This window comes from Halichoerus grypus, chromosome 8 (genome assembly GCF_964656455.1).
Source record: "Halichoerus grypus chromosome 8, mHalGry1.hap1.1, whole genome shotgun sequence".
NCBI lineage: Eukaryota > Metazoa > Chordata > Mammalia > Carnivora > Phocidae > Halichoerus > Halichoerus grypus.
The window spans coordinates 77,950,959-77,977,648 of record NC_135719.1 but is presented as its reverse complement, the minus strand read 5'-3'; the positions used below and the strand labels follow the sequence as shown (position 1 = coordinate 77,977,648).

Here is a 26,690-nt window from a genome sequence, read left to right as displayed (position 1 = left end):
GTAAGGCTGATATCCAAAGGAGCATTCTATGAGGTCACGAGGAGAAAGAGAAGTATAAACAAAACTTATCAAGAGGGAAAAGAAACAATTTCATACATACAACAATCATAAGCCCAAGGCTAATTTTGACAAAAAGAAATATCTCTTACTTGGTTAAGCTAAGGTCTTAACCTGTAATTATCCTAATAAATATATATTTTACAAATAAAGAAGTCCAAAGTAGCATCAGAAGAAAAGTGAAGGTAGAAGAACAAAGTAAATTCCTGAATGAAGTCTGAAACTAATATAACACTCTATGTTAACTAACTGGAATTAAAATAAAATTATTAAAAAATAGGTAAACTGAAAATAAAAGAAGTCTGAGACCTGTTCGTGGTTTAAGATAGATTCAGGGGCACCTGGGTGGCTCATTTGATTAAGCATCTGCCTTCAGCTCAGGTCATGATCTCAGGGTCCTGGGATAGAGCCACCTGTCGTGCTCCCTGCTCAGAGGGGAGTCGGCTTCTCCCTCTCTCTCTCTGCTCCTCCCCACTGCTCATGCTCACTCTCTTTCTCTCTCTCAAATAAATAAATAAAATCTTTGTTTTTAATGATTTTATTTATTTATTTGACAGAGAGAGAGACAGCACGAGAGGGTACACAAGCAGGGGGACTGGGAGAGGGAGAAGTGGGCTTTCCCCCAAGCAGGGAGCCTGACGCAGGGCCTGATCCCAGGACCCCGGGATCATGACCCAAGCCAAAGGCAGACACTTAACGACTGAGCCACCCAGGCACCCCATAAAATCTTTTTAAAAAAGATAGATTCATCACAAAGATCTACCAAAATTTGCTAACTAACAAGAATATGAGTATATATGTGGCATTTTTAAAGAATCTTTAAAATAAGTAAGCATTGGGGGTGCCTGGGTGGCTCAGTTGTTAAGCGTCTGCCTTCGGCTCAGGTCATGATCCCAGGGTCCTGGGATCGAGCCCCATATCAGGCTCCCTGTTCAGCGGGAAGCCTGCTTCTTCCTCTCCCACTCCCCCTGCTTGTGTTCCCTCTCTCGCTGTGTCTCTCTGTCAAATAAATAAAATCTTTTTAAAAAATTAAAAATAAAATAAAATAAGTAAGCATTAATATAATTTTATCATAGTTATTGGTTTCTAAATCAATAGTTTAGTTTGTTTAAAGATCAGAAAGATTTGTCTCTGGCCTATATTATCTTTGGGTCCCAAAAGTTCTAAAGTGCCTTAGCTGTTCAGTCTTAGAAATCATGACCCACTAACAGAGACAGATAAAGGAATGCAGTAATATTCACACATGAGATTCTTGAAGCTTACTTAAGATAACTGCCAATCCTTGGTAACAATAAGAAAAGTTATGGTGAACACCCTTTAGAGTGTTCATTAGAGTAGAAAACAATATACAGGGGGGAATACTGTTTAATTGTGGATTTTTAGTAAGTGATATAAATGAAAGCCATGAGTGAGACCATGGATGAGTGATGAAGTAATCATGCAGTTGTAAAATAACCAGAAATTTCTTGTTAGCCTGCAATAAAGAACTTGGAAACAACAAATAATCAGACAAAACCAATACCAATGAAGAGAGTCATGACCTCAGTTGTGCTACTTCTGCTATCACCAAGGTCAGAAATAGCAGGCCAGAGGAATAGTCTATTAATGAAAGCTCAAGAATCCAAATTAATAAGTGAGCCTAGATTTTTTTTAAATCAAAAGTGAAAAGAGTTCACTATGTGAGGTGTTAGATGTGTTAATTATCTTGATCTTGATAATAACTTCACAGTGCATGTGTATATCAAGTTATCATATTGTACACTTTAAATGAATAAATTATATTTGACAATTATTCCTCAATAAAGTTGGGAGGGAAGTGTGGAGATCTGATTCTCACCTTGAATCTATCACTTAACATCTCTGTGCCTGACTGTTATCATCTATAAAATAAATAGGTTGGAACAAATGATCTCAAATTCCAGTTCTAAAATTCCACAGTTCCCCTATATAATCAACAGTTCTCTAGGTGACCAAAGGAATGGGGTAATAGGAAACAAACAGATACCTTAGAAGAAAAAAAAGTCAAACCAATTGGCATTATGGCAATTTGATAGATAGTTTGAGTGAAGGAGGTTAACCAATTCAAAGCAGAGAAAGTATAACAGTGAAAAGGAATAACATGCTAATTTCCAGCACCTAATTGTTGAACACATTCTCTGTTTGGCACCTTTTGAGGGATAAGACAATTGGAAGTGGTGGATTAAGGTGATAACTTTGGTTTGACATATTTTCCATAGTAATTAAAGAGGGATGAACAAGAAGCATTTCTTAATACTCACTACACAGAGTTTTCATAAATATTAAACAAAATAATTTATATAAAACATCCAGCACAGGGTCTGAAACACAGAAGTCCCAATGTTAGCTCCCTTTATCATTAGTTAGGGTACTAGACATACACGGTGACATGGTAAATACCTAAATGTAACCTAGTATGTAAAATTAATAGAGATCTAAAATTTCAATCACTTTATTTTTTCTGTTGTTATTGAGTGTAGAGCTAAAAATTTTTTTGATCTCTATAGTATTTAGTACATCCTCCTGTAACTCACAAGCTGATGACAGAGTTTCTTCATTGCTGCCTTCATCTCCTTATTCCTGAATGTGTAGATGACCGGATTCAGAAAAGGGGTAAGAACTGCATCAAAGATAGCAAGAAATTTATCCAAGTGTGATGAGGGGAAGGGCCAGGTGTAGAAGAAGATTAATGGTCCAAAGAATAAAACCACCACAGTGACATGAGCTGACAAAGTAGAGAGGGCCTTTGATACCCCACCTGAAGAGTGTTTCCAAACTGTGGCCAGAATGATGATGTAAGAAATAATCAGTATAAAGAAGGAACCCACAGAGATGAGTCCACTATTGGCTGTGACCATGAACTCCAGTCTGTTGGTCTCTGTGCAAGCAAGTTTAATGAGTTGAGGAAGATCACAATAAAAGCTGTCCAATACATTAGGACCACAGAAGGGCAAGTCTACAACAAAAGCCAATTGGGCCACTGAGTGAATGAGGCCAAGGACCCAGGCTGCCACCAGAATAAAAATGCACATTCGTGGGCTCATGACGGTCAGGTAGTGGAGAGGCTTACAAATGGCAACGTATCTGTCAAAGGCCATGGCGATGAGCAGCACCATCTCAGTGCCCCCAATAGCATGAATAAAGAAGATCTGAGATATACAACCTCCAAAAGAGATGGATTTGCATTCTCTGAAAAGGTCATAAATCATTTTGGGGGCTGCAATAGAGCAAACCCCCACATCAAGAAAGGAGAGGTTGGCCAGCAGGAAGTACATAGGAGAGTGCAAGGTAGGGTCAATGCTCACAGAGAACACAATGAGGAGGTTTCCCATTAGGCTTGCCATGTAGAACACAGAGGAAAAGAGGAAAAGAATAAGCTGGACCTCCCATGAATTGGAGAGTCCCAGGAATACAAATTCAGATACCACAGATTCATTGGCTCCATCCATTGCTTCTGCAAGAAGAGGTGACACTAATTTTACCTGCAAAAGGGAGTAAAGAGAAAATCAACTTTGTGGGGAGTCGCTGAATGCATGAGTTTCATATCATAAAGAAAAAACATTGCCTTACTTCACAAAGCCAAAACACATCTAATATAACCCCTTAAACTGTAGTTGCAGAAAATAGGCAGTAACTCATTGCTACAAAGCACTACTTCTAACTCCCTAGTCTCCTTAAAATTCCCTAGGATTTGATAAGAGAAGATTAAGCAAAATCTGCTGAATTACAAAGGTTGTAAGAGGCAGACCAGGAATGCCCTGGAATAACATAAGAGAAGAAAGAAGAAATGGAAATGAGCTCATTGATTTTTCCCTCACAGTTTATTACTCCTGCTCATGGAGTTCCCCAAACCTCAGGCAATTTATGATGATCTTTGTTTTCCTTATCCCTTTGACTGCCTCTATATGCAATGCTATCAGTCTCATTAATGTTCTCTTACGTTTAGCCTCATTCTTTTGCATTTTATCAAATCATATTCACCTTTTCCTCCTCAAGAGAAAAGATAATGTAGAAACTCTAAAGGTATCCAGCTGTTGTAGCACAGCTCAGGAAGTGGAAGTGATCATAGAGCTTGAGCTATGAGAGCATATAATAAAGTAAGGACAAGCCAGAAGAGGGATTTTCCCTGCAGAATCTAAACATGGTTGGGCTAATGCGATATAGAAACAAAAAAACTTATGAGATTTGTATTTGTAGATCTTTGCGCATGCCATGTTCACTTTTCATGGTTCATGGAATGGCAAAAAAAACAGAGCATTTGGAATCAGAAGAGCTGTGATCAGGGGCACCTGGGTGGCTCAGTCATTAAGCGTCTACCTTCAAATTTATTTATTTATTTATTTGAGAGAGAGAGAGAGAGAAAGCACGAGCAGGGGGAAGGGGAGAGGGAGGGGGAGAAGCAGACTCCACACTGAGCAGGGAGCCTGATGCGGGACTCGATCAGGACCCCGGGATCATGACCTGAGCCAAAGACAGATGCATAATTGACTGAGCTGCCCAGGCACACCTAGGACTTGAAGAAGAAATACATAAATTTTTTTAATAAGCAGTTGGAAAGGGGAGTTTCTTTTTTTTTTTAAAGATTTTAAGAGAGATAGCGAGAGCGGGAACACAAGCATGGGGGAGCTGCAGAGGGAGAAGCAGCTCCCCGCTGAGCAGGGATCATGATGTGGGGCTCGATCTCAGGACACTGGGATCATGACCTGAGCTGAAGGCTGATGCTTAACCAACTGAGCCACCCAGGTGCCCCTCAAATAAATAAATAAAAATAAATAAAATCTTAAAAAAAAAAAGAAATCAAAACCTATGCCATACTTTAAGATATGGATATAATTTATTTAGATAACTTCATATATGGGCTTAAAGAATTTAAATAATACATAATATAATGAAATATAATCATGGGGCGCCTGGGTGGCTCAGTCTGTTGAGCGTCCAACTCTTGGTTTCAGCTGGGTTCCACACTTGGCGGGGAGTCTGCTTGAGATTCTCCCTCTCCTTCTGCCCCTCGCACACTCTCTCTCTCTCTCTCTCTCAAACAAATAAACCTTTTTTAAAACAAGGAAATATAATCAGGATAATATATATAATCAAGAAATATCTCCCAGTCTGGAGCAATGTTTGATGAACTATTTATGGATGTTATGATAACAGTCAAAATCAAAGCAAAAACAGTGACTACCATGTGTAAGACACCATAATAACCTCTTTAAATTCATAATGTTATTTGATATTTACAAAAACCATAAAAGTTGGTATTTTCAGCTTTTTTGGCAATGAAGGAAATCCAAACCAAGAGAGGGAAAGCAACAAATTAGAGCAATAAATGATAGGACTGATATTTATTCTCTGATCTGCCTCTCAACCAGTATATAGAGAAGACTTCTCTTTTCTCATGACTTTCTGATTGTGTGACACACCTTAGTCTCTTTCTGGATGTCCCATGTTCTTCTGTCAGCATCCTAGCCAGATCTAAGTGAGAGAGAATGAAGCTTTGTCCTCAACTGTTCACAAGCATTTGGGCTTCTTAAACTACATATCTATAATTTCAAATTATATAATTCAAACATATCTATAATTTATCCAGGCTATATAAATAACCATGGTAGGAGAAGGCAAATCTATATAATACCTGCATCTCGGAGCATTCTGGTTGAGTTCCAGGCCAGTTTTGTCTTGATCCATATGTACTCCATTTTGCTTCCCATAGAAGAAATTCAGATCTCACTACTCTCTAATTAATAGAAAAAACAAAAGCCCTATGTCTCCATATCAAGAAATGAAATAAAGCCCAGAATTAAATGAAGTCATATTTTATTCCCTCTTAAAAGACAGCTTCCTAATCACTCAAAATCCCTTTTTTGTTCTCAAGCTTAGATAGCAATCGAGAGAAAAAAAGTAATTTCTGTTTCTGACTGCATGTCCTTTTTCTTCTCAGTTGTATTCATTCTTGCTCATTAAGCTCAACTGAAACTGCTTCTATTGTATAACATATTATTGATCTCTATACAAAACAATCCTGTCACCAGAAACATCTATTCAATACTGATCTTTGGGGATTTAAACATTGTACACCAGTATCCCTTGGATATTTCTGTATTTGTCACCCATCTGCTCACTTAAAGACCTAACATGTAACTGTTTCCAAAGAGTTAAACATTATTTAACATTCCCTGGTTAAAACTAACATTACTTCATGCACAGATAGCTATAAAAATTTATTATTTTAAGAGATATGTCTAATTGGCACACAGAATACTGACCGAATGACACTGCAGAGATTTGGGATTACCAGTATGAGTTCGTTTATTCAAGGGAATTTTCATTCAAAATCCTGGCAGACCAACAGAGGAAACTATTAATGAGTCACCAGAGAGAGGAAAAAGTGACCAAAAAAAATTTAAGAAAACACAATTTTCTTTACTTAATTTGAAATATTTATTTCATAAGTAAGGCTAAAGAAGGATTTCTAAGGAACATGTGAATATACATTGTCTTATATTTATGTTAAACTCAATTCTGCCAAAGAACCATGGCAGTTAAAAAAGGAACCTTCAAAGAAATCCCCAGGATAGTGTGTGTGTGTGTGTGTGTGTGTGTGTGTGTGTGTGTGTGTGAATTATTTGTAAATCTGTTCTTCTGCTTTACATTCAAAAGCTACCATATCCATAATATGGAAATGTTTAGCTGCAGATTCTATTACATGATCTACAACTTCACATTAAAAATTATACGAAAACAATGAATCGTGAATCACTACATCAAAAACTAATGATGTGTTGTATGGTGACTAACAACATAATAAAATTAAATTTAAAAAAATAAAATAAAAATAAAAATAATACTTTTAAGTCAGAAACAACCATACTGTGTTTGGACCTGGTTATGAATTAGGAATCAGAAGAGAGATCAATTCTATTCAAATTTGGCCAGTAACTCACCCTATATCTTCAGATAACTCACTTCATATCTCTATAGTGTTACTTTCTCAACTGTAAAATGAACATGCTCTAGAAAATGATTTCTGCAGTCCCCTCCAGTTCCAAAACTTATGTCATATGCAACTGTACTATTTTCATTGATTAAGGGGAAAGAGAAAGAGAGTACAAAAAGAGGAGATAAGTATCAAAGGAAAAGTATCAGATATAAGGTTTATTTTTGCATATGACTTAAAAAAAACTTAAGAGAGAGAGAAAATTCAAAAAATAAGAACAAATCAATCCTGACATTTTTTACTACTTATGATAGAAGTAGAAATGCAAATTGTAAGAAATAGTATATCTGTTCAGTATGAAGGGGAGAGAGAAAAGAAAATATTCTTCCATTATGTATAGCCCTATAATAACCTAACTCCAACACTCATAGAAGTAAAGAGGAATAAAAGCTTTACACAAACAAAGAAAAAAAAATTATCTGATGAGAAAAAAAAAAATCCTACCAAACTAAACACAGTTCCATATGCTCACTGACATGAAACTCCTACAAAGCAAATTAAAAATTTTTTAAATAAGAAAGAGTATAAGATTACCAGACAAACTTTATGCTTTCTAAGCTGTAAAGTACCCAATAAGTGTGAGGTAACTTTTAAAAGAAAAAAATAAAATTAAAATTAAAGAAATTAAAAATAAACAGAGCCAGCACAAGTTAAAAAAGAGAAAATAAGCTTGAAAACAAATGGCAGGGAACAGACTCCAGAGAAATACTGCCACAGAGCCAATGAAAATTAGGACCAAATATTTTACCATGAATTTTTTAACTTACAGGATTGATTGACTTTATTTTTTTAAAAGGATACATAATTAGTAATTTAAAATCTCAAAAATATATGACAAAATAACAGAAAGACATTAAATATAAACAGGCATATCTCAAGAAAGAAATAGTAGAAAAGATTATTTATCATAAATAGGTAAAATTGTAAAGAGACCAGGGGAAAGCAGATACTGCTGAAAATACAGTAAGGAGAGATAAAGATAGGGACAAGAACCCAATGAAATGGAAATGCACTAAGTGATTAAAAGGCATAGAGAGAAGATACAGATATGAAAGACTCAATATACACATAATTGGGGTCCCAAAGAAAATACAAATGAAACAGAACACATCTTAAGGACACATTTAAAAAAACTTTACAGAGGGGTGCCTGGGGGCTCAATCAGTTAAGTGTCCTACTCTTGGTTTTGGTTCAGGTCATGATCTCAGAGTCCTGGGATCAAGCCCTGTGTCAGGCGCCACGCTCAGCAAGGAGTCTGCTTGAGGTTCTCTCTTCCTCTCCCTCTGCCCCTCCTTTCTCTCTCCCTCTCTCTCTCAAATAAATAAATAAATAAATAAAATCTTTTAAAAAAAATTTTTTTTTTTTTTGCAGAAATAAAAGAAGACTTGACTTTCCAGACAAGGAAATAAACAAAAAGCCTGGCACAAAATGTTCAACACAGATATTAATGAAAAAAATTATTTGGACATCTAGCCAAAAAAATTTTTTAATTACTTACTAATAAAGGAGAAAAATTAAACCAGCCATAGCATCATTCAACATCAGAAAACACTGAAGGGAAGAAAAGAAAGAAAGAAAGAGAGAGAGAGAGGGAGGGAGGGAGGGGGGAAGGGAGGAAGGAAGGAAGGGGGAAAGAGAGAAAGAAAACACTGAAAGAATCCTTACAAAGACCTCAAGTTAAAGAAGAATCTCATAAATAGTCACCCTGTTTTTCAAGTATAAGTGTAACAGGAAAGTATTTTTGAATAGGAAAAATGTAAAAATAAAATTATTGAAAAAATCATTAGAGGTCAAACTTTCAGTGAACCAGAATAAACATTGAATTTATTTCATTATAGAACTAAAGCTAAAATTAAAAATAGGGATAATCATTACAGGGCAGGATGTGAAAATTACTAACCTGATATTGTAGAAATGGTACAAGTAAAAGGTGGAAAAGCAAAGGAAAGAATAAGTACTGTTATTAGTATGATTTCCTCATCTTTCAGAATTGGGGGTCAAAATACATTATTTTAAATTATTAATCAAGTAATGGATATTTAGGTATACTTAATAATGCAAAGATAAGGGGTACCTGGGTGGCTCAGACAGTTAAGCATCTGCCTTCAGCTCAGGTCACGATCCCGGGGTCCTGGGATCAAGCCCCGCATCAGGCTCCCTGCTCAGTGAAGCCTGCTTCTTCTTCTCCCTCTGCCTGCCACTACCCCTGCTTGTGCTCTCTCTGTCTCTCTTTCTGTCAAATAAATAAATAAAATCTTTAAAAAAACTGTTTTAAAGAAATAATGCAAAGATAAATACAAAGAAAGGTAAAATAACATAAATTCGATGTGAAAATGAGGGAGGAGTAGAAATGATCAAATATATTAATTTCATCAGACACTAGAATAAAATCATCAAGCTTCATTTATCAGAAGAAAATGCAAATGTAAATAAAGGAAATAGCTATGTTATTTGTCCAAGGATATTTATTCCTGTTTTATATTCACTTTGGATTATACCTGTTATCATTATAATGTAAAATTCAAAATGAATATACAACTTGATTTCACTTATATATGGAACTTAAGAAGCAAAGCAAATGATCATGGGGGAAAAAAAGAGAGAGGGGGGCAAACCAAGAAACAGACTCTTAACTACTGAGAATAAACTGATGGTTACCAGAGGAGGTGTGGGCAGGCAGATGGGTTAAATAGGTGTTAGGGATTAAGGAGAGCCCTTGTTGTGATGAGCATTGGGTGTTGTATGGAAGTATTGAATCACTAAATTGTACACCTAAAACTATTATTTTACTGTATGTTAACTAATTGGAATTTAAATAAAAACTTTTTTTAAAAAGACATATGTTGGTAAACTTATGTGTAGAAGCATATTGAAAGGGCCACATGCTTAACTCGTTGCAACTACACTATGTACAAAACTTTTTGCAACATCTTCTTTCATTAAGATATAAGTGCCAGTAAACTTATAAAAATATATATCTACAACAGGAAGAAATGAATATCTGTGGGTCATATAACTCTGGGTCTCTTTTGTTTAACAGATCAAGCGGACAAAAATATGTAAGGTTATAAAAGATTTAACGTATATAAATAATAAGGCAAATCTAAGTAACATCATACCCTGAAACTTAAAACTTAACTTATTCCAGGCGCCTGGGTGGTTCAGTCAGTTAAACGTCCTGGGATCGAGTTCCGCCTCAGGCTCCCTGCTCGGCGGGGAGTCTGCTTCTCCCTCTACCCTTCCCTTCTGCTCGTGATATCTCTCTCTCATGCTCTCTCTCTCAAATAAATAAAAATCTTAAAAAAAAAAACTTATTCCTTCAATTTAAGTACCCATGGAAACCATATGTGTGATGATATATTATATCCCAATAAATTTCATATTCTAATAACAATCTAAGAAAATTTGAATTTAAGAATAAAGCCAGACTCCTAAACAACCAATGGGTCAAAGAGGAAATCAAAAGGAAAATCAAAACATAGCTTGAAACAAACAAAAATGGAAACACAACATCCCAAAACTTATGGGATGCAGCAATAGCAGTTCTAAGACAGAAATTTACATTACTACATTAAGGGGAAAAAATCTCAAAAAAGTAACCTAACTCTGCACCTCAAGGAGCTAGAAAAGGAACAAGCAAAGCCCAAAGTATGCAGAAAGTAAGGAAATAGAAAAGGTCAGAGCAGAAATAAAATGAAATAAAGACCAGGAAAAAAGTAGAAAAGATCAATGAAATTAAGAACTTCTTTTTTGAACAAACAAAATTAACAAAACTTTATCTTGGCTAAGAAAGACCATTCAGATAAATAAAATCATAAATGAAAGAGGAAACATTAAAACTGATACCACAAAAATTCAAAGGTTCTTAATACTACTGTGAACAATTAATTATATGTCAACAAATTGGATAACCTAGAGGAAATGGATAAAACCCTACAAATGTATAACTTACCAAGACTGAACCATGTAGAAACAAAAAAAAATCTCAACAGACTAATTTTGAGTAAGGAAATTGAATTAGTCATCGAAACCCTCCCACAAAGAAAAGCCCAGGACGTGATGGCTTTACTGGTGAATTCTATCAAGCATTTGAAGAATCAATGTCAATCCTTAAACTCCCCCAAAAAAAATTAAAGAGGAACACTATATGTTAATTAATTGAATTTAAATTTAAAAACTAAAATTAAAAAAAAAAGTAGCTAAATAAATTATGGAACATACATATAATGGAATACTATGAAACCACAAGAAAAGACTAGGGACATTTTACCTGTATGGATATAAAATGTCTTCAACTAGCAAGGTGAAGGATAGTGGATTTAGTAGGAAACCATTAGTGTTCAAGAAAGGAAGTGGGGGCAATGAGAGATAATACTTTATATTAGTACTTACAAATGAATACAAAAGAAAAAGGTAAATTTTCTTACATCTAGGAAGAGGAAGTGAATGTTTGAATAACCTTATCTAATTTTTTGATATAAATTTCATGTTCAAGAATGTTTATTTAAAAAATAAGAGAGAATACTTATTCCAAAGAGTTTCTTTTATTAAATCTTTCCCTCTAACCAGCTCTAGAAGCACTAGTATTTTAATTTCACATTTCCTCTAAACCTTTAATAGATAGGTGGAGATGGGAGGAGACCAGAAATGTCTGTGAGATTTAAGAGTATAATTTTAAAGTGGGAAACACTTTGACAGAAAAACATACGTAAAAGAAAAGAATTAAAGAAAAACACAAGAACGTCAATTTTCCCTAGGTAAATCCCTAAATGTAATGTGATCTCAATACAGATATCATCAAGCCTTTTTCACGAGCTAGATAAATTGATTATAAGTTTCGTTTCAAAGACCGAAAAAAACAAGAATCGTTAAGTAATCTTAAAAGGGAAAATCATGGGGAGGAGGAGGAGGAAAGACTCTCTAACATATATTAAAATATATTAAAAGCCTCTGTAAATAAAAATTAAAGGAATAGACAGATAGATTAATGGGACCAAATAGAAAATACAGAAACATTCCCAACTGCAATTGGAAATTTAGTATTCACTAAAGATGACCTTTCAAATCAGTGGAAAATATATGGACATTTTAACGAATGACTTGAGGAAACTAGAAAACTACATGTAGAAATGGTAATGTTAGTCCCATTTCTGATGCCATATAGTAAGATAACTTCCAAATGATGCAGAGGTTTAAATATTTTTAAGTGAAGACACACAGGTATTAGAAGGAACAAGAGTGAATTTCTCTATAACCTGAGAAAACATTTCTAATTATAACTCAAAATCCAAATGCAGAAAGAAAAGATAGCTAAATTTTACAATATAAAAATAAGAACCTTTGGGGCGCCTGGGTGGCTCAGTCGTTAAGCGTCTGCCTTCGGCTCAGGTCATGATCCCGGGGTCCCGGGATCGAGTCCCACATCGGGCTCCCTGCTCGGCGGGAAGCCTGCTTCTCCCTCTCCCACTCCCCCTGCTTGTGTTCCTGCTCTCGCTATCTCTCTCTCTGTCAAATAAATAAAATCTTTTAAAAAAAAATAAATAAATAAGAACCTTTGTATTGCCAAAACCACCATAAACAATGGGAAAATATTTGCTACTTAAATGACAAAGTTTACATATATCTAACATACGAAAGTTGTCTGAAATAGTTGACCATGTATGTGTGAGTTTATTTCTGGGCTCTTAATTCTGTTCTTTGATTTGTCTATTTTTGTACCAGGACCATACTGTTTTGATCACTACAGCTTTGTAGTATATCTTGAAATCTGGGATTGTGATACCTCCAGCTTTGTTCCTTTTTCTCAAGATTGTTTTGGCTATTTGGGTATTTTGTGATTTCATACAAATTTTAGGATTTTTTTTTGTTCTATTTCTGTGAAAAATACCATTGATATTTTGATAGAGATTTTCACTGAATCTGTAGATTGTTTTAGGTAGTATGGCCATTTCAACATTAATTCTTCCAATCCATGAGCATGGAGTGTCTTTCCATTTGTTTGTGTCATCTTTGATTTCTTTCATCAATGTCTTATAGTTTCCAGAATACAGGGCTTTCACCTCTTTGGCTAAATTTATTCCTAGGCATTTTCTTTTCTGATGCAATTGTAAATGGGATTTTTTTTCTTAATTTTCCTTTCTACTATTTTGTTAGTAGTGCATAGAAATGCAACAGAATTCTGTATATTGATTCTGAAAAAATAAAAAACAAAATACCTGAAATGAAAATTTCACTAAGTAGAATAAACAGCAGATAAAAGATGTAACAATCCTAACAGTCACTAGTGAGATAAGAAAACCATGACCAGGGAACCTGGGTGGCTCAGTCAGTTAAGCATCTGCCTTCATCTCAGGTCATGATCCCAGCGTCCTGGGATCAAGCCCCACATTGGGCTCCCTGAGCGGGGAGTCTTCTTCTCTCTCTCCCTCTGCCCCACCCCCTGCTCATGCTCTCTCTCTCAAATAAATAAATAAAATCTTAAAAAAAAAAAAACCAAACCCAGAGTAAGCGGTAAACAGAAATAATAAAGAAAAGAGTATTATTAATAGAAAAGAGAAAAATAAGGACAAAATCAGTAAAATCAAAAGCTTGTGTTTGAAAAGTTCAACAGAACTGATAAACTTCTCACCAAACTGATCAGAAAAAAAAAGAAAAAGGAAAGAGAAAATTACCAATATCAAGAATGAAAGGGGATACATCACTGCAGATCCTACAGGTTTTAGAAGAATAGGGAATATTATGGACAACTTTATGCCAGTAAACTTAACAACTTAGATGAAATAGATAAAATGTTTGAAAGAGAGAGACAGACAGACAGACAAACCAAGAAACAGACTCTTAACCATAGAGAACAAACAGATGGTTACCAGACAGGCGATGGGGTTGGAATGGATGAAATAAGTGAAGGGGATTAAAAAGTGCAGTAGGATGAGCCCTGCTTTCCTTCTCAGTAGGGAGTCTGCTACTCTCTCTCTCACACTCTCTCTCTTTTTCTCTGCCCCTCCCCACTGCTCGTTCATAACAAGTCGCCTAGCCCACACATGAATAATAATGCCTTCACTCAACACCCACTCCTATTTGGTAACACAGAAAAAATAGTGAGATAGTCTTTGGATAATTATTTATACCACTTCTGAACAGTATATTTATTTTTTAAATAATTATATATAATATATTTCATCACATGGAAAGTTTAATACATTTCTTCATTATAGACAGTTCATTAATATATCTCTTCATTTGTAGACAGCTTTGTAATAAATTTTCTTCTGTAATGTCTACACTTTGTATTTGCTATTTATTTAGTTATAAACCTGATTCATATAATGTAGAAATCTTTTGCATTTTATTTATTTATTTATAAACCAGTGCCACCTATCCTTAGATCCAAAATATTCAATCCATTTATAATCTTTTAATATTCACATAGTTTCCTTTACCATATAAAAATTGTTTAGGAAATAATTGGGGTAAAATATAATTATGATACACACTGAGTGGTATAGGAATTTACAACTTCTGGTCTCAAAACATTGGATTAAATAATAATATTAAAGTTTCCTGAGTTGTCACTCTATGATTTATCCCAAATTTGACCTTCCAATCCCAACTAAATCTAAAAACCTCAGTATTGGGGCACCCGGGTGGCTCAGTCAGTTAAGTGTCCAACTTTTGATCTCAGCTCAGGTCTTGATCTCAAGGTTGTGAGTTCAAGCCCCACACTGGACTCCATGCTAGCCATGGGTCCTACTTCAAAAAAAATTTTTTTTAATAAAAACCTTAATATTAACTAAATCTGAGTGTGGATAGTCAAATCCACATGTTAGAAGTCTCAAATTCTGAAAGCTACCTAAGCAACTGTCTTCATTTTGTGTATTCCTCCAAGTATATAAACACGAGAAACTCAGAGGGCATGAATATCAATACACATATAGATTAGAAGAGATATGTCTTTGAGAATCACTACCAAAGAGAAGAGTATCCAACATTTTGTTTTAATGGAAAATGTGCCCAGTATGTGAGATTTCATATTCTTCTATAATAAACAAGAAAGACACTACATTTAAAGGCTGAATTCACTCTTCCTCAATACTTCCAGGATCCACAGGGTAAGAGTCCTTATGAAAAACTGACCAGATCAGAACAGAGTCCTTGAGAATTTTCACAGTGGACATTAAAATTACTAACTAAAGTGAAAGGATTTATGAAAAGTTTAATTAAAGAGATTAATTTTCAAGAATAGTCAAGATGAATCTGGATGGCTTTGATTGGTCATGAAAGAACTCTCCCTGAAACTTAGAATCTTACCAAATAGTCTCCTCATTGCCATTTTCATCTCCTTATTTCTGAATGTATAGATAACAGGATTCATAAAAGGAGTGATAAGGGCATCAAAGATGGCTAAAAATTTATCTATGGGTAAGGTAGGGAATGGCCACACATAGACAATAATGCAAGGACCAAAGAAAAAGACCACCACAGTGATGTGAGCAGAGAGAGTGGAGAGGGCCTTGGATGAACCACCTGAAGAATGTTTTCGAACAGTGACCAGGATGAAGATGTAAGACACAATCAAGATGAAGAAGGTGCCCATGGAGATGAAACCACTGTTGGCGGTGACCAGGAATTCCAGTCTGTATGTGTCTACACATGCAAGTTTGATGAACCGAGGAAAATCACAATAAAAACTATCCATTTTGTTGGGACCACAAAAGGGCAAGTTTACAACAAAAGCCAGTTGGGCCACAGAATGGATGAGTCCAATGGTCCAAGCAACAGCCAAAAGAGCAATGCACATTCTTAGGCTCATAATGGTCAGGTAGTGGAGGGGCTTACAGATAGCAATGTATCGGTCATAGGCCATGACTATAAGCAGCACCATCTCCGTACCCCCAACAGTGTGAATAAAGAACATCTGAGTAATGCACCCTGTCAAGGAGATGACTTTATGTTTTCTGAAAAGATCATAAATCATCTTTGGGCTTGCAATGCTGGAAACACCTGTGTCAATGATGGAAAGATTTGCCAGCAAAAAGTACATGGGGGAATGTAAGTGATGGTCTGAGATGATCGTGAGCACAATGAGAAGGTTTCCTAGCATACTTGCTATGTAAAATATAGTAAAAAACAAAAAAAGAAGAATCTGAATCTCCCAAGAACTGGTGAGTCCCAGCAACAAAAATTCAGACACCACAGAGTGATTTCCTCCATCCATCAACTTCTTGTGCTAGACCAATCCTGAAGATACCTGAAGAGCATAAGAGGGAGAAAACATGATTTTTAAGTTGAAAGGGAAGCCTGGCTATAGGGTTACACAAATGTCAAAAACTAAAGATCAGGGGCGCCTGGGTGGCTCAGTCGTTAAGCGTCTGCCTTCGGTCAGGTCATGATCCCGGGGTCCTGGAACCGAGCCCCGCATTGGGCTCCCTGCTCAGCGGGAAGCCTGCTTCTCCCACTCCCCCTGCTTGTGTTCCCTCTCTCGCTGTGTCTCCCTCTGTCAAATAAATAAATAAAATCTTTAAAAAAAAAAAAAAACTAAAGATCACTTAGCCGTTGTACACAGTTACATAGAATTTACATAGTTCAAAAATCACAGAGAGCCAGCACCAAATTTTTTTCCATGCCTAGATCTTTGTTATCATTTAATCATATGCCTCAAATTTTGTTTGGTCTTTAATGTATAATGAAGTAGGGAAAATGCAGACAAAGTTACCTAAGAATTTAAGGAGAAATACATCAGGAGATAGACATATTTTCTAATTTCTACACTGAAATATGCCACAGAATGGAAACATGCAGAAAGGCACATAGAACTGTCTGGAGAGGTATCTACTTTATTCTTTTAAACGGCTGCTCAATATTCACAGTGTGGATGGACCATAATTTATTTACTAATTTCCCTATTAATAAGCATTTAACTTGTTTCTAGTTTTTTGGCCCCTGCAGATAACGCTACAAATAACTATCCATATACATACATCCTTGTGTATTAATGCTTTCCTTTCTGTGTCACAGATTCCCAGAAGTGAGATCACTGGGTCAAAGTGCACATATTTTTAATGTTAGTAGTGTTGCCTAACAGCTTTCCAAAAAAGCTGGAACAACACATATTTCTATAAGAATAAATGTTAATACTTTCTTTAATTGTTGCCAGAATAGTGGGTATAAAGTGATAGCTCACTGTTGCTCTGGTTTTCATTTCCCTGACAACCAATAAATTTGAACATTCTTGCAGTTTGGATCTGCACTTCTGTGAACTGCCTATTTATGCCTTTTCCTATTTCTTACTGTGCTTTTTTTTTTTTTTTTTACAAATTTGTAAGAGCTCTTTTTATATTACAGATATTAAGCATTTGTCATTTGTTTTAGCTTTTCTAAATCAATTTTCTATTAATTTTGTTTCTGGTTTCTTTTGCTATACCCAAGTTTGTTTGTTTTTTTAATTTATACCCAAGTTTTTAATTGTTAAATGATTAAATACAGCTATTACTTTTTTATACATACTGCTTTTAAGATCTCCTTTGCTCCTGGATCATACATGTACACCCTTATATTTTCTTTCAGTACTTTGTTTTATTTTCTATTTAGGACTGTGCTTTATTATTTTTGTATATATTTTAAAATATAAATTCACTTCTAATTTCTTCCAGGTGAATAAAATAATAATGGCACTGTGTGTTAAATGACCCATTCTTTCCTCTTTCAATTTAACTATTTTTTGCACTACGCTAAATTATCAGATATTTTGGGATCTGTTTCTGAATTCTTTATTTTGATTTCACTGATATACTTGTCTCTTTTTGTAGAAATATTGGGGTAATGGGATGCCTGGATGGCTCAGTTGGTTAAGCATCTGCCTTCGGCTCAGGTCATGATCCCAGGGTCCTGGGTTCGAGTCCCACATTGAGCTCCTTGCTCAGCAGGGAGCCTGCTTCTCCCTCTGCCTGCTGCTCCCCCTGCTTATGCTCTCTCTCTCTGACAAATAAATAACTAAAATCTTAAAAAAAAGAAATATCAGGGTAATACTATGTCGCTATATCTGATAAAGCAAGTCCCTCCTTCACTGTCCTTATTTTTCATACTTCCTTGACTATTCATGAGCATATATTATAGCATATAAATTTAAAATTCATTTTCTCCAATCTCCCCCAAAATTCCATTGAACTTCTGATTTGAATTGCAGTAAATTTGTATATTAACTTTGAATGAAGTAGCATGGTCATGATGGTGTCTTCCCATTCAAGAACATAGTACATCCATCCATTTTTTTTTTAAAGATTTTATTTATTTATTTGCGAGAGAGAGAGAAAGGAGCAGGAGGGGAGGAGCAGAGGGAGAGGGAGAAGCAGGAGGGGAGGAGCAGAGGGAGAGGGAGAAGCAGACTCCCGCTGAGCAGGGAGCCCAAAGCAGGACTTGATCCCAGGACCCTGGGATCATAACCTGAGTCGAAGGCAGATGCTTAACTGACTGAGCCACCCAGGCGCCCCCATGCATTTGTTCAAACCTTGTTTCATGTCCTTCAATATGATTTTGCCATTTTCTTTATATATGTTCTATGCTCTCTTTGTTAAAATTATTCTTATGTATTTTATAGCTTTTCTTCTTGGCATTATAAATGAAATATCTTTTCTCCCTTCCATTTCTAGGTTCTTTTTGCTAGAATGGAAAAAAGTTATTTCTTTTTATATGTTACATGTAGTCACCTTACTACCTTCTGTTATTGGTTGAATAGTTTTTTTACTGAAATAGCTTGGGTTCTCTAGGTTTATAATAATGTCATCAGCAAAAAGAGACAACATTTTCATATTTAATTTTTGCTGGTTTGGTTAAGATAGTATCCATTTCATCATCCCCTTATTAACATGAAAGTCCTACTATACTTTCCTATTTTTTTCATGTTTAATGTCCCTTTTCCAGTGATACATTTCTCTATCTTATTTTGTTTTATTTTTAAATTACTTACTGTTGTATCTTTTTTTTTTTTAAGATTTTATTTATTCATTTGACAGAGAGAGTGAAAGAGCACAAGCAGGGGGAGCAGCAGAAGGAGAGGGAGAAGCAGGCCTCCCGCAGAGCAGGGAGCCCGATGCGGGGCTTGATCCCAGGACCCTGGAACCATGACCCGAGCCGAAGACAGACACTTAACAACTGAGCCACCCAGGCCCCCCCTCTATTCTTATTTTAAAATAAGATGCCAATGGGGCGCCTGGGTGGCTCAGGCTGTTAGGCTACCAACTTGATTTCGGCTTGGCTAGTGATCTCGAACCCCATGTCAGGCTCCAAACTGGGCATGGAGCCTGCTTGGGATTCTCTCTCTCCCTCTCCCTCTGCCCCTTCCCTCCCCCCACCCAAAAAATATAAAAATAATAATAAAAATAAATAAAAAATAAATAAAATAAGATGCCAACTATTTTCCCTACCAGTATGTTCTATTTCCTTCCTGCCTTACCCCAACACCAATTAAGATAAGACCTTTAAAATACCTTTCTCCCCAACTTCTTACCTCCTTCCTTCCGTTTAAATTAAATCAGTTCCTTTTTGTCTTTCTCGAACTTCTAATTATTTTATATATTATGCCTCCTGAGTCCTCCCTGTTTGGTTTCCCTTCATGATTTCTATCTCATTATCTTTACCCTATATGCTTCAAGATATCCATTGCTCCTAACCTTCTAGTCTCAAATTTAGATTTCAAGAATAATCATCTTTTGTTTAAATTCATCTCAATAGTTCAGTTCCAGAGGGTCTTGTTTATATTTCCCGTGAATCCCTTTGCATGCTAATATTACTTTTTATTGAAATTAGCATCTGCTTCTTCCAACAGCCTTGTGTCCAACATCAGCCTAATATCACATATACTTAATATATTCTTTACACATATAAATTCTAATATCTGAGATGAAATTTCCAAAATCATCTATATCAATCTGTCTGATTTCAAGATTTATTCAATATATCCAGTCTAGTCTGGTACTGTTTTTACTTCTCTAAACTCTCAGGGATGTAAATGCCACCTAATACATAGTGTCCTTGTTAAGTATTGTTAGAATAATAATTTGACAATAGAAAAGTGCCTAAAAATCTGTGAAGTAAGTAAACATCATGTCACTGGGGTTTGAAGTAAACTATAACTCTGTTACAATATTCTTATGTATTGCTTTATGATAAAGTGATTAAAGAAAAGCTGACTTGAGAGTTTGATTTTTTTTTAGTTTGATTTTTTTTAAGCCTCCAAACTAAGAATTAATATCATCCCAAATATATTCTGTCACAGTGAAGGTTGGTCTTGAAGACAAGTGAAATTTTCTTTACAAGGTAACAAAGAACTAGAATTTAAAATAAATATCCAGTCCTGTTAATCTTTCTATGTATATAGATTTGGTTATTATGTTGTTTATTTAAATTGGTTCATTCATATTCTTCCTATGTTTCTTGTTCTGGAGAGACAGATGTAAAATATTGGTTAAAAGTGAAGAATCACAAACCAGACTACTGGGTTTAAACTTGCCTTATCCACTCCCCACCACTAACCCTTGAAAGAGGATTAAGAGGATTTCAACTCCCTCCATGTTGACCTCAGTCTGTACCTTCTAATTGATTAAATTCTTCTTTCTAGCTTATCTCTGAATTTAGACAACAGACCCTGCAGGCAAAGCATCCCCTGATGGAAACCAAAAGTACCCCCTTGGAGCAACAGGGACTGCCCTGACACCAGCATGACCTTGCATGATTGACCTCAGGACAATGATTCACCGGACCTTTACTGCCCACTGCAGGTACCCACTGACCTTTGTCCCACATTTTCCTTACATAAACCTAGAAGTTTTTTCAGCACTTTGGAGACAGGTTTTGAGACGCTAGTCTGCTGTCTTCCCAGAGTGGGCCTCACTGAAATAAATTCCTTTCTTGTTTCAGCAAGCACTCATCCCTCTGCCTTTGGATTTTGTCAGTGGTGAGTGGCCAAACCTGGTCTGAATGGGATCCCCAGAGTCAGGTGCTCTTGCACCCCTGTGCCCCAGTTACACCCTGACCTCAGATAACTTACTTAATCTTATTGTGTCTAAGTTTACTCATCTGTTAAATTGAAGTAATAATAGTCTGGCCTCAAAAATTGCTATGAGTAAAGAGCTTAGAACAGTATTGAACACATAGCAAGAATTCAATAACTGTTAGCTGTAATGATGTTATTTTTTTTTTTTTTTTAAGATTTTATTTATTTATTTGAGACAGAATGAGAGAGAGAGAGAGAGCACATGAGAGGGGGGAGGGTCAGAGGGAGAAGCAGGCTCCCCGCCGAGCAGGGAGCCCGATGCGGGACTCGATCCAGGGACTCCAGGATCATGACCTGAGCCGAAGGCAGTCGCTTAACCAACTGAGCCACCCAGGCGCCCCTGTAATGATGTTATTTTAACATCCTTAGTTCACTAAACTCTCCTGGTAGTCCTAAGTCTCAGACTTGTCTCCCTCATTTTTTGTCCTCTGTTCACTATATACATTATTTAAGATCTTGTCTTATTCTCCTCCTAATGGGCTTCTTTTATATTCTAATTATACCCTCCCCAAAAGCTTGACCACTGTGTGAAAGACAGCATATATGAAAGGGTTTAATACTTTCATTAGAATACAAATGCTAGTTGAATCCAAATAGGTATATCACTCATTCCCTAATTCTATCCTAAACAGTATAGTCTAATTTCCCATAGTCTACTAAACACTGTCACTTAACGCTTATATATCAGTCTTGTGCTTGTGGAATTTCACATGACTACCACAAAGCTAATAATCATCACTCTCCTCCCCATGCAGCTTTTCTTTCAGATCTAGTATAACATTACAAGCATCTTATCCGCTCAGCTCTTCTCAAATCCTCCACTTGCTTTCACTAACCATTACCAAAACCCTACATACAGGACAACTGATCTCTCCCTATCTAACCTGAATATGGCCATCAGATTACTCTTTCTAAGCACTTTGGTTATGTAACTAGCACCACCAAAGTACGTTCAGTGGTTTTCATTGCCTCTGAAAGTACAAAATCCTAATTTAGAAGATGCTGCTACAATTTGGTTCCATAGCATCTTTCCAGGATGCTTCTATTTTCAAAAAATATTTATTCCTCTTTAATACTATCTGCTCTGTTGCCTATAGATGACTTCCTTCTTAACTCCCTACATTCTGACAGCTGTCCCCTCGACCTTTATACTTGTCTCATTGATGTGAGGCCACTGAGCGAATGGTCAAGAAAGAATTCTTGAGACATCTTTGGTGCAAAAATGTGCTTTTATTATAGCACAGGGATAGGACCCATGGGCAGAAAGAGCTGCACTGGTATTGTGAGGAGTAACTGATTATATACTTTTTAGGTAGTGAAGGTTAGGAATAACATAAGTCTCAAAGGAATTTGTGTATGCTGAAAGCAAGGTCTCCAAGACCTTGGAGAGCCAGCTATTATCAAGATAAGGTTATTCTTTGTTGTTTTAATAAAGCATTAGTCATGAGACCCTTTAGATGTGTGTTAGTGGGCCACATGTTGAAAGATGATTGTTATCATATCCTGGAGGTTTGCAGTTATCAGAGCGAATTTCGCTAACCAAAGCAAAGCTATATTGGTCGAACATTAAAGAAAATCTTAAGGGAATTGTAGGAGTGTTACACCCTGTATGTCTCAGGGATTTATCAGTGGGCTGCAAGTTGTAAGGAGACTTCATTTTAGCTACAATTCCTTTGCCTTTGTTCCCCTCATCATCATGAAGATCACTAAATACCTTGGAGTAGCTAAATCTTCATCCTTATGATCTCTCTGCATCATTTCATACTGTTCACCATTTCCTACTTTCTGAGAAATATTATAAATAGTGGGATGTATAGAGACTTTGTCATTTTTCTCCCTGTTGGTAATGTCTATTCTATAAACTGGACCTAGTAAGATAATCCCTCAAGTAAGAATTTTAACTAGTCATTAACATAGGAAAGGACCGAAATCCTTATGGATTTACATTCTCATTATGTTGTACACCTGAAACTAACATACTGTCATATGTCAGTTATACTTCAGTGTTTAAAAAGACAAAAAGGGTTAGCCAAAAGGAATATTTAAACAAAGGACAGAGAAGAACTGGAGGTAGTAGATGGACAATGCGAACATTAATGGAGGCTTGAATTGTCACTCCACGGGGAAAAAATGGGTTAATTTTTTTTCTACCTGGTTTACAGTTGAATAGAAAGATCAAAAGTTATTCCCTGTACAGGGGCCAGAGACATTTCTGTTCATTGAACTTACAGAAAGATTCATAAGGAAAAAGTAGTGATCTAGGAACATAGTTAGTAGAATCTCTGATACTAATACAATATTATTTTAAAAGATTCACTTCCAGATAGTTAGGAAGATCATCTTATTTAAGATTCCTCTTTCTGAGCATTCTTTTTTTTTTTTAAGATTTTATTTATTTATTTGGCAGAGAGAGACACAGCGAGAGAGGGAACACAAGCACGGGGAGTGGGAGAGGGAGAAGCAGGCTTCCCGCGGAGCGGGGAGCCCGATGCGGGGCTCGATCCCAGGACGCTGGGATCATGACCTGAGCCGAAGGCAGACGCTTAACGACTGAGCCACCCAGGCGCCCCTCTTTCTGAGCATTCTTATGTGGGCACAATTGAAAAAAAAAGACTGCTAACTAGAGTCATTAACATATGAAAGGACTTAAATGTCAAAGCTTAGAGGCCAAAGGGCAGAATGTGTCTAAACACACAGTGCATAACTTAACTTCAAATAAATGCAAATGTGTAAATTCTAAAACCTACTTTGGGCATCCTTTTGAGTTTCCTAAATGATTTTCTTCACTCCTCTCCAAACCCTCAGATACAATTTTCTTAGGATGATTATTTAGGAGCAATTACTTTTGCTGAATCCTCAGTATAGATGGAAACTATCATTATCCACTGGATATTGATCTTTTATACATGTGAAAAATGCCAAAGGGGCCATCAACTAAAACTGCTGATCAATGAGTCAGCCATATCATTTTTGTAAAGTCTTACACCTCTTCTTAATCTTATTATATCCAGAATAAATACTTTAAAAAAAATTCTTTTTGAGTATAGTTGCCACACAATGTTATATTAGTTTCACAAATATTTTTAATTATTAATGGTGTCTTGTTTTCCTCAACTCTCTTTAACATATTAATAGTTCTCTGATCCTCTTCACTGTCTACATATCATTTCCATTTCCTTAATGTTCTAATGAATCTTGGTTGTAAAACATTGGTAAGAGTCTAATTATAAATATAATACAATTATTTCCTAAATGTTACAAGTCAGACTTCTATTAATTCTGATTTCATATTGGCTTTAGAAAACCTTAATGTTATATATCATATTAGTATTATATATAATAGCTGTACTGCATCCTCTGGAAATAAAGATGCTGTATGTGAGAATATCATTAGTCCTCATGATTAGCCGTATGAGTTATAAATTCATCTGAATTAAGAATGTTTCTATTCTCTCACATAATTACAACTAAGACAATTTCTTCAAGTTCTGCCCTACCAGGAATACTGCTATTTTTATCTTGTTTCATTAATCATTTCCTACAGGATATGAATACCAAAATTTATAACATCATTTTGCTTTTTTCTAAAAGTTTACAACCTCTAAAAACCTTTCACATCTTTTGTTGTACAATACACAGGGAAGAGTGTAGGAAAGAGAATATGATCCATATTTTACAGATTAGAAAACAAGAACTCAAAGAGATTAAACGGATTGCCTAATTTTGCACAACTAACTGTCAAATTCAAGCCCAATTCTTGCAATTGTTGTAAAGACGCAAGTGAATAAAAGAAGTATGTGAAGAAAATGCCAAAATTTTAACAGTTGCTATCTTCCTATGAAGGGGCTGTGGGTGATTTTTTCCCTTCTTTATACTTTCATAAATTTTCTATTTTGCACATCTATTTCTCTTTTTTAAAAATATTAATTTAAAAAATAAGTTGAAGGTGCCTGGGTGGCTAGGTCAGTTAAGCATCTGCCTTCGGCTCAGGTCATGGTCTCAGCGTCCTGGGATCAAGCCCCAGGAGGGTTCCCTGCTCGGCAGGGAGTCTGTTTCTCCCAATCCCTCTGCCCCTCCCCTCCATTTGTGCACTCTCTCTCTCTCAAATAAATAAATAAAATCTTAAAAAAAAAAAAAAAAAGCAAGTTGACTCCAGAGTCCAGGCTTTCTTCACTACAGTGCTGTGTAAGTCATTGACAACCTGCAGTCAAAAATAACTTGAAGGGGGGGCACCTGGTGGCTCAGTCATTAAGCGTCTGCCTTCGGCTCAGGTCATGATCCCGGGGTTCTGGGATCAAGCCCCACATCGGGCTTCCTGCTCAGCGGGAAGTCTGCTTCTACCTCTCCACTCCCCCTGCTTGTGTTCCCTCTCTCGCTGTGTCTGTCTCTGTCAAATAAATAAAAATATTAAAAAATAATAATAATAAATAAATAAAAATAAAAAAATAACTTCAAGGGCATGAGGAAGTAGCTTCTACTACTAAGGTACTTGATAGAAGTTCATAGAAGGCAACGTGGGTCTTTAGTGCCTACTTCCTCAGCTCCAGCTCTTCTACCATCTACTGTCATACTGCCTTCTACACCCGTTCAGTTATCTACTACCCTCATGCTGTCTCTGGCTGTCCAAGACCTCCACTGTCATTCTTACCCAGATCTAGTCTCTTCTAAGTTCCCAGCCTCCAGTGTTCTCCTTTCCAGACCCTTTTCAATTAAACCATTTACATGCTGAGCCATATCCACATAAAGTGTGTTAAAAAGAACTCAATAGTTACCTGAATTTATATAAATTTAACTCTCATAAAATTTTCATTTTAGTTCTGTATGTCCATGCGCCATGCTTCCTAACTATTCCAGGCTACTCCCAACTCTTCCACTCTCAACCTGCCCTCCTTGAACATCAGAAAGAGACGTCAACAGCTTGGCACTCAACTTCTAAAATGTTGCCTATACCTAATCCTATATCCCTATGGTGAAATTTTCACATGAGAATTGTAGTTTACTGCATTCCATTGTCTGTTTCATCTATGTTGCATCAAAAAAACAACACAGATGAATCTTCTCTGAGCCCTAGAAATGGCTCACACTCAATGCTGAAAATGTCATTAATCCTATTTGAAAAGAAAGGCAGTGGGAACCAGACTCTTACCTGAGTTAGACCAAAGAATCTATTCTTCTCAAATAGTAGTAGATCAATTCCCTCCAAATTTTGTGACAAGATAGAGAGCTTCCATAATGTAAAAACTATAATTTCTAAAAGAGAAAAATAAGAATTAGTTTAATGGATACAGAGAACCAAATGACAGAAATTGGGAGTGTATAAAACACAGAAACTGAAAATACCACTTAGGAATTTATCTACCACAAAAAAAAAAAAAAAAAAACTAAAAGAAAATACAGAATAGGGAAATAGAAAAGAATAAGAAATAGAAAAGATGAAATATGCTGTTTCCTCCTCCTAGAACATCCTCTTCTAGTCAAAATCCCACCCTTGATTCATGATCCAGTTTATTGTCCTCCAAATACCCTTAGCAATACCTTCCCCAATACACTTAGCAAGAGCCATAGTTCCTTCAT

The 26,690-nt window shown here is 36.0% G+C and overlaps 2 protein-coding genes and 1 long non-coding RNA gene across 3 annotated transcripts; all 3 read right to left on the bottom strand.

The window, feature by feature from the left end:
• Nucleotides 1-2,585: 2,585 nt before the first annotated feature.
• On the bottom strand, nucleotides 2,586-3,524 carry LOC144378726 (olfactory receptor 4F3/4F16/4F29-like). The gene has a single exon (XM_078078720.1). The coding sequence runs from the start codon at nucleotides 3,522-3,524 to the stop codon at nucleotides 2,586-2,588; it is 939 nt and encodes a 312-aa protein (XP_077934846.1).
• Nucleotides 3,525-5,096: 1,572 nt separating this feature from the next.
• Nucleotides 5,097-5,761, bottom strand: LOC144378792 (uncharacterized). The gene is made up of 3 exons (XR_013450161.1): nucleotides 5,708-5,761; nucleotides 5,496-5,547; nucleotides 5,097-5,123 (listed from the first exon to the last, which is right to left on the bottom strand). It is a non-coding gene; the product is annotated as an uncharacterized LOC144378792 (long non-coding RNA).
• Nucleotides 5,762-15,169: 9,408 nt separating this feature from the next.
• On the bottom strand, nucleotides 15,170-16,293 carry LOC118529640 (olfactory receptor 4F3/4F16/4F29-like). Its single transcript, XM_078078719.1, has one exon. It carries the CDS (start codon nucleotides 16,281-16,283, stop codon nucleotides 15,312-15,314), a length of 972 nt encoding a protein of 323 aa, XP_077934845.1. The 5' UTR covers nucleotides 16,284-16,293; the 3' UTR covers nucleotides 15,170-15,311.
• Between the last annotated feature and the right edge of the window lie 10,397 nt (nucleotides 16,294-26,690).

Bases quoted from the DNA above. Each gene is read 5' to 3' on its own strand.
- LOC118529640 (XM_078078719.1), bottom strand. From the start codon at position 16,283: ATGGATGGAGGAAATCACTCTGTGGTGTCTGAATTTTTGTTGCTGGGA.
- LOC144378726 (XM_078078720.1), bottom strand. From the start codon at position 3,524: ATGGATGGAGCCAATGAATCTGTGGTATCTGAATTTGTATTCCTGGGA.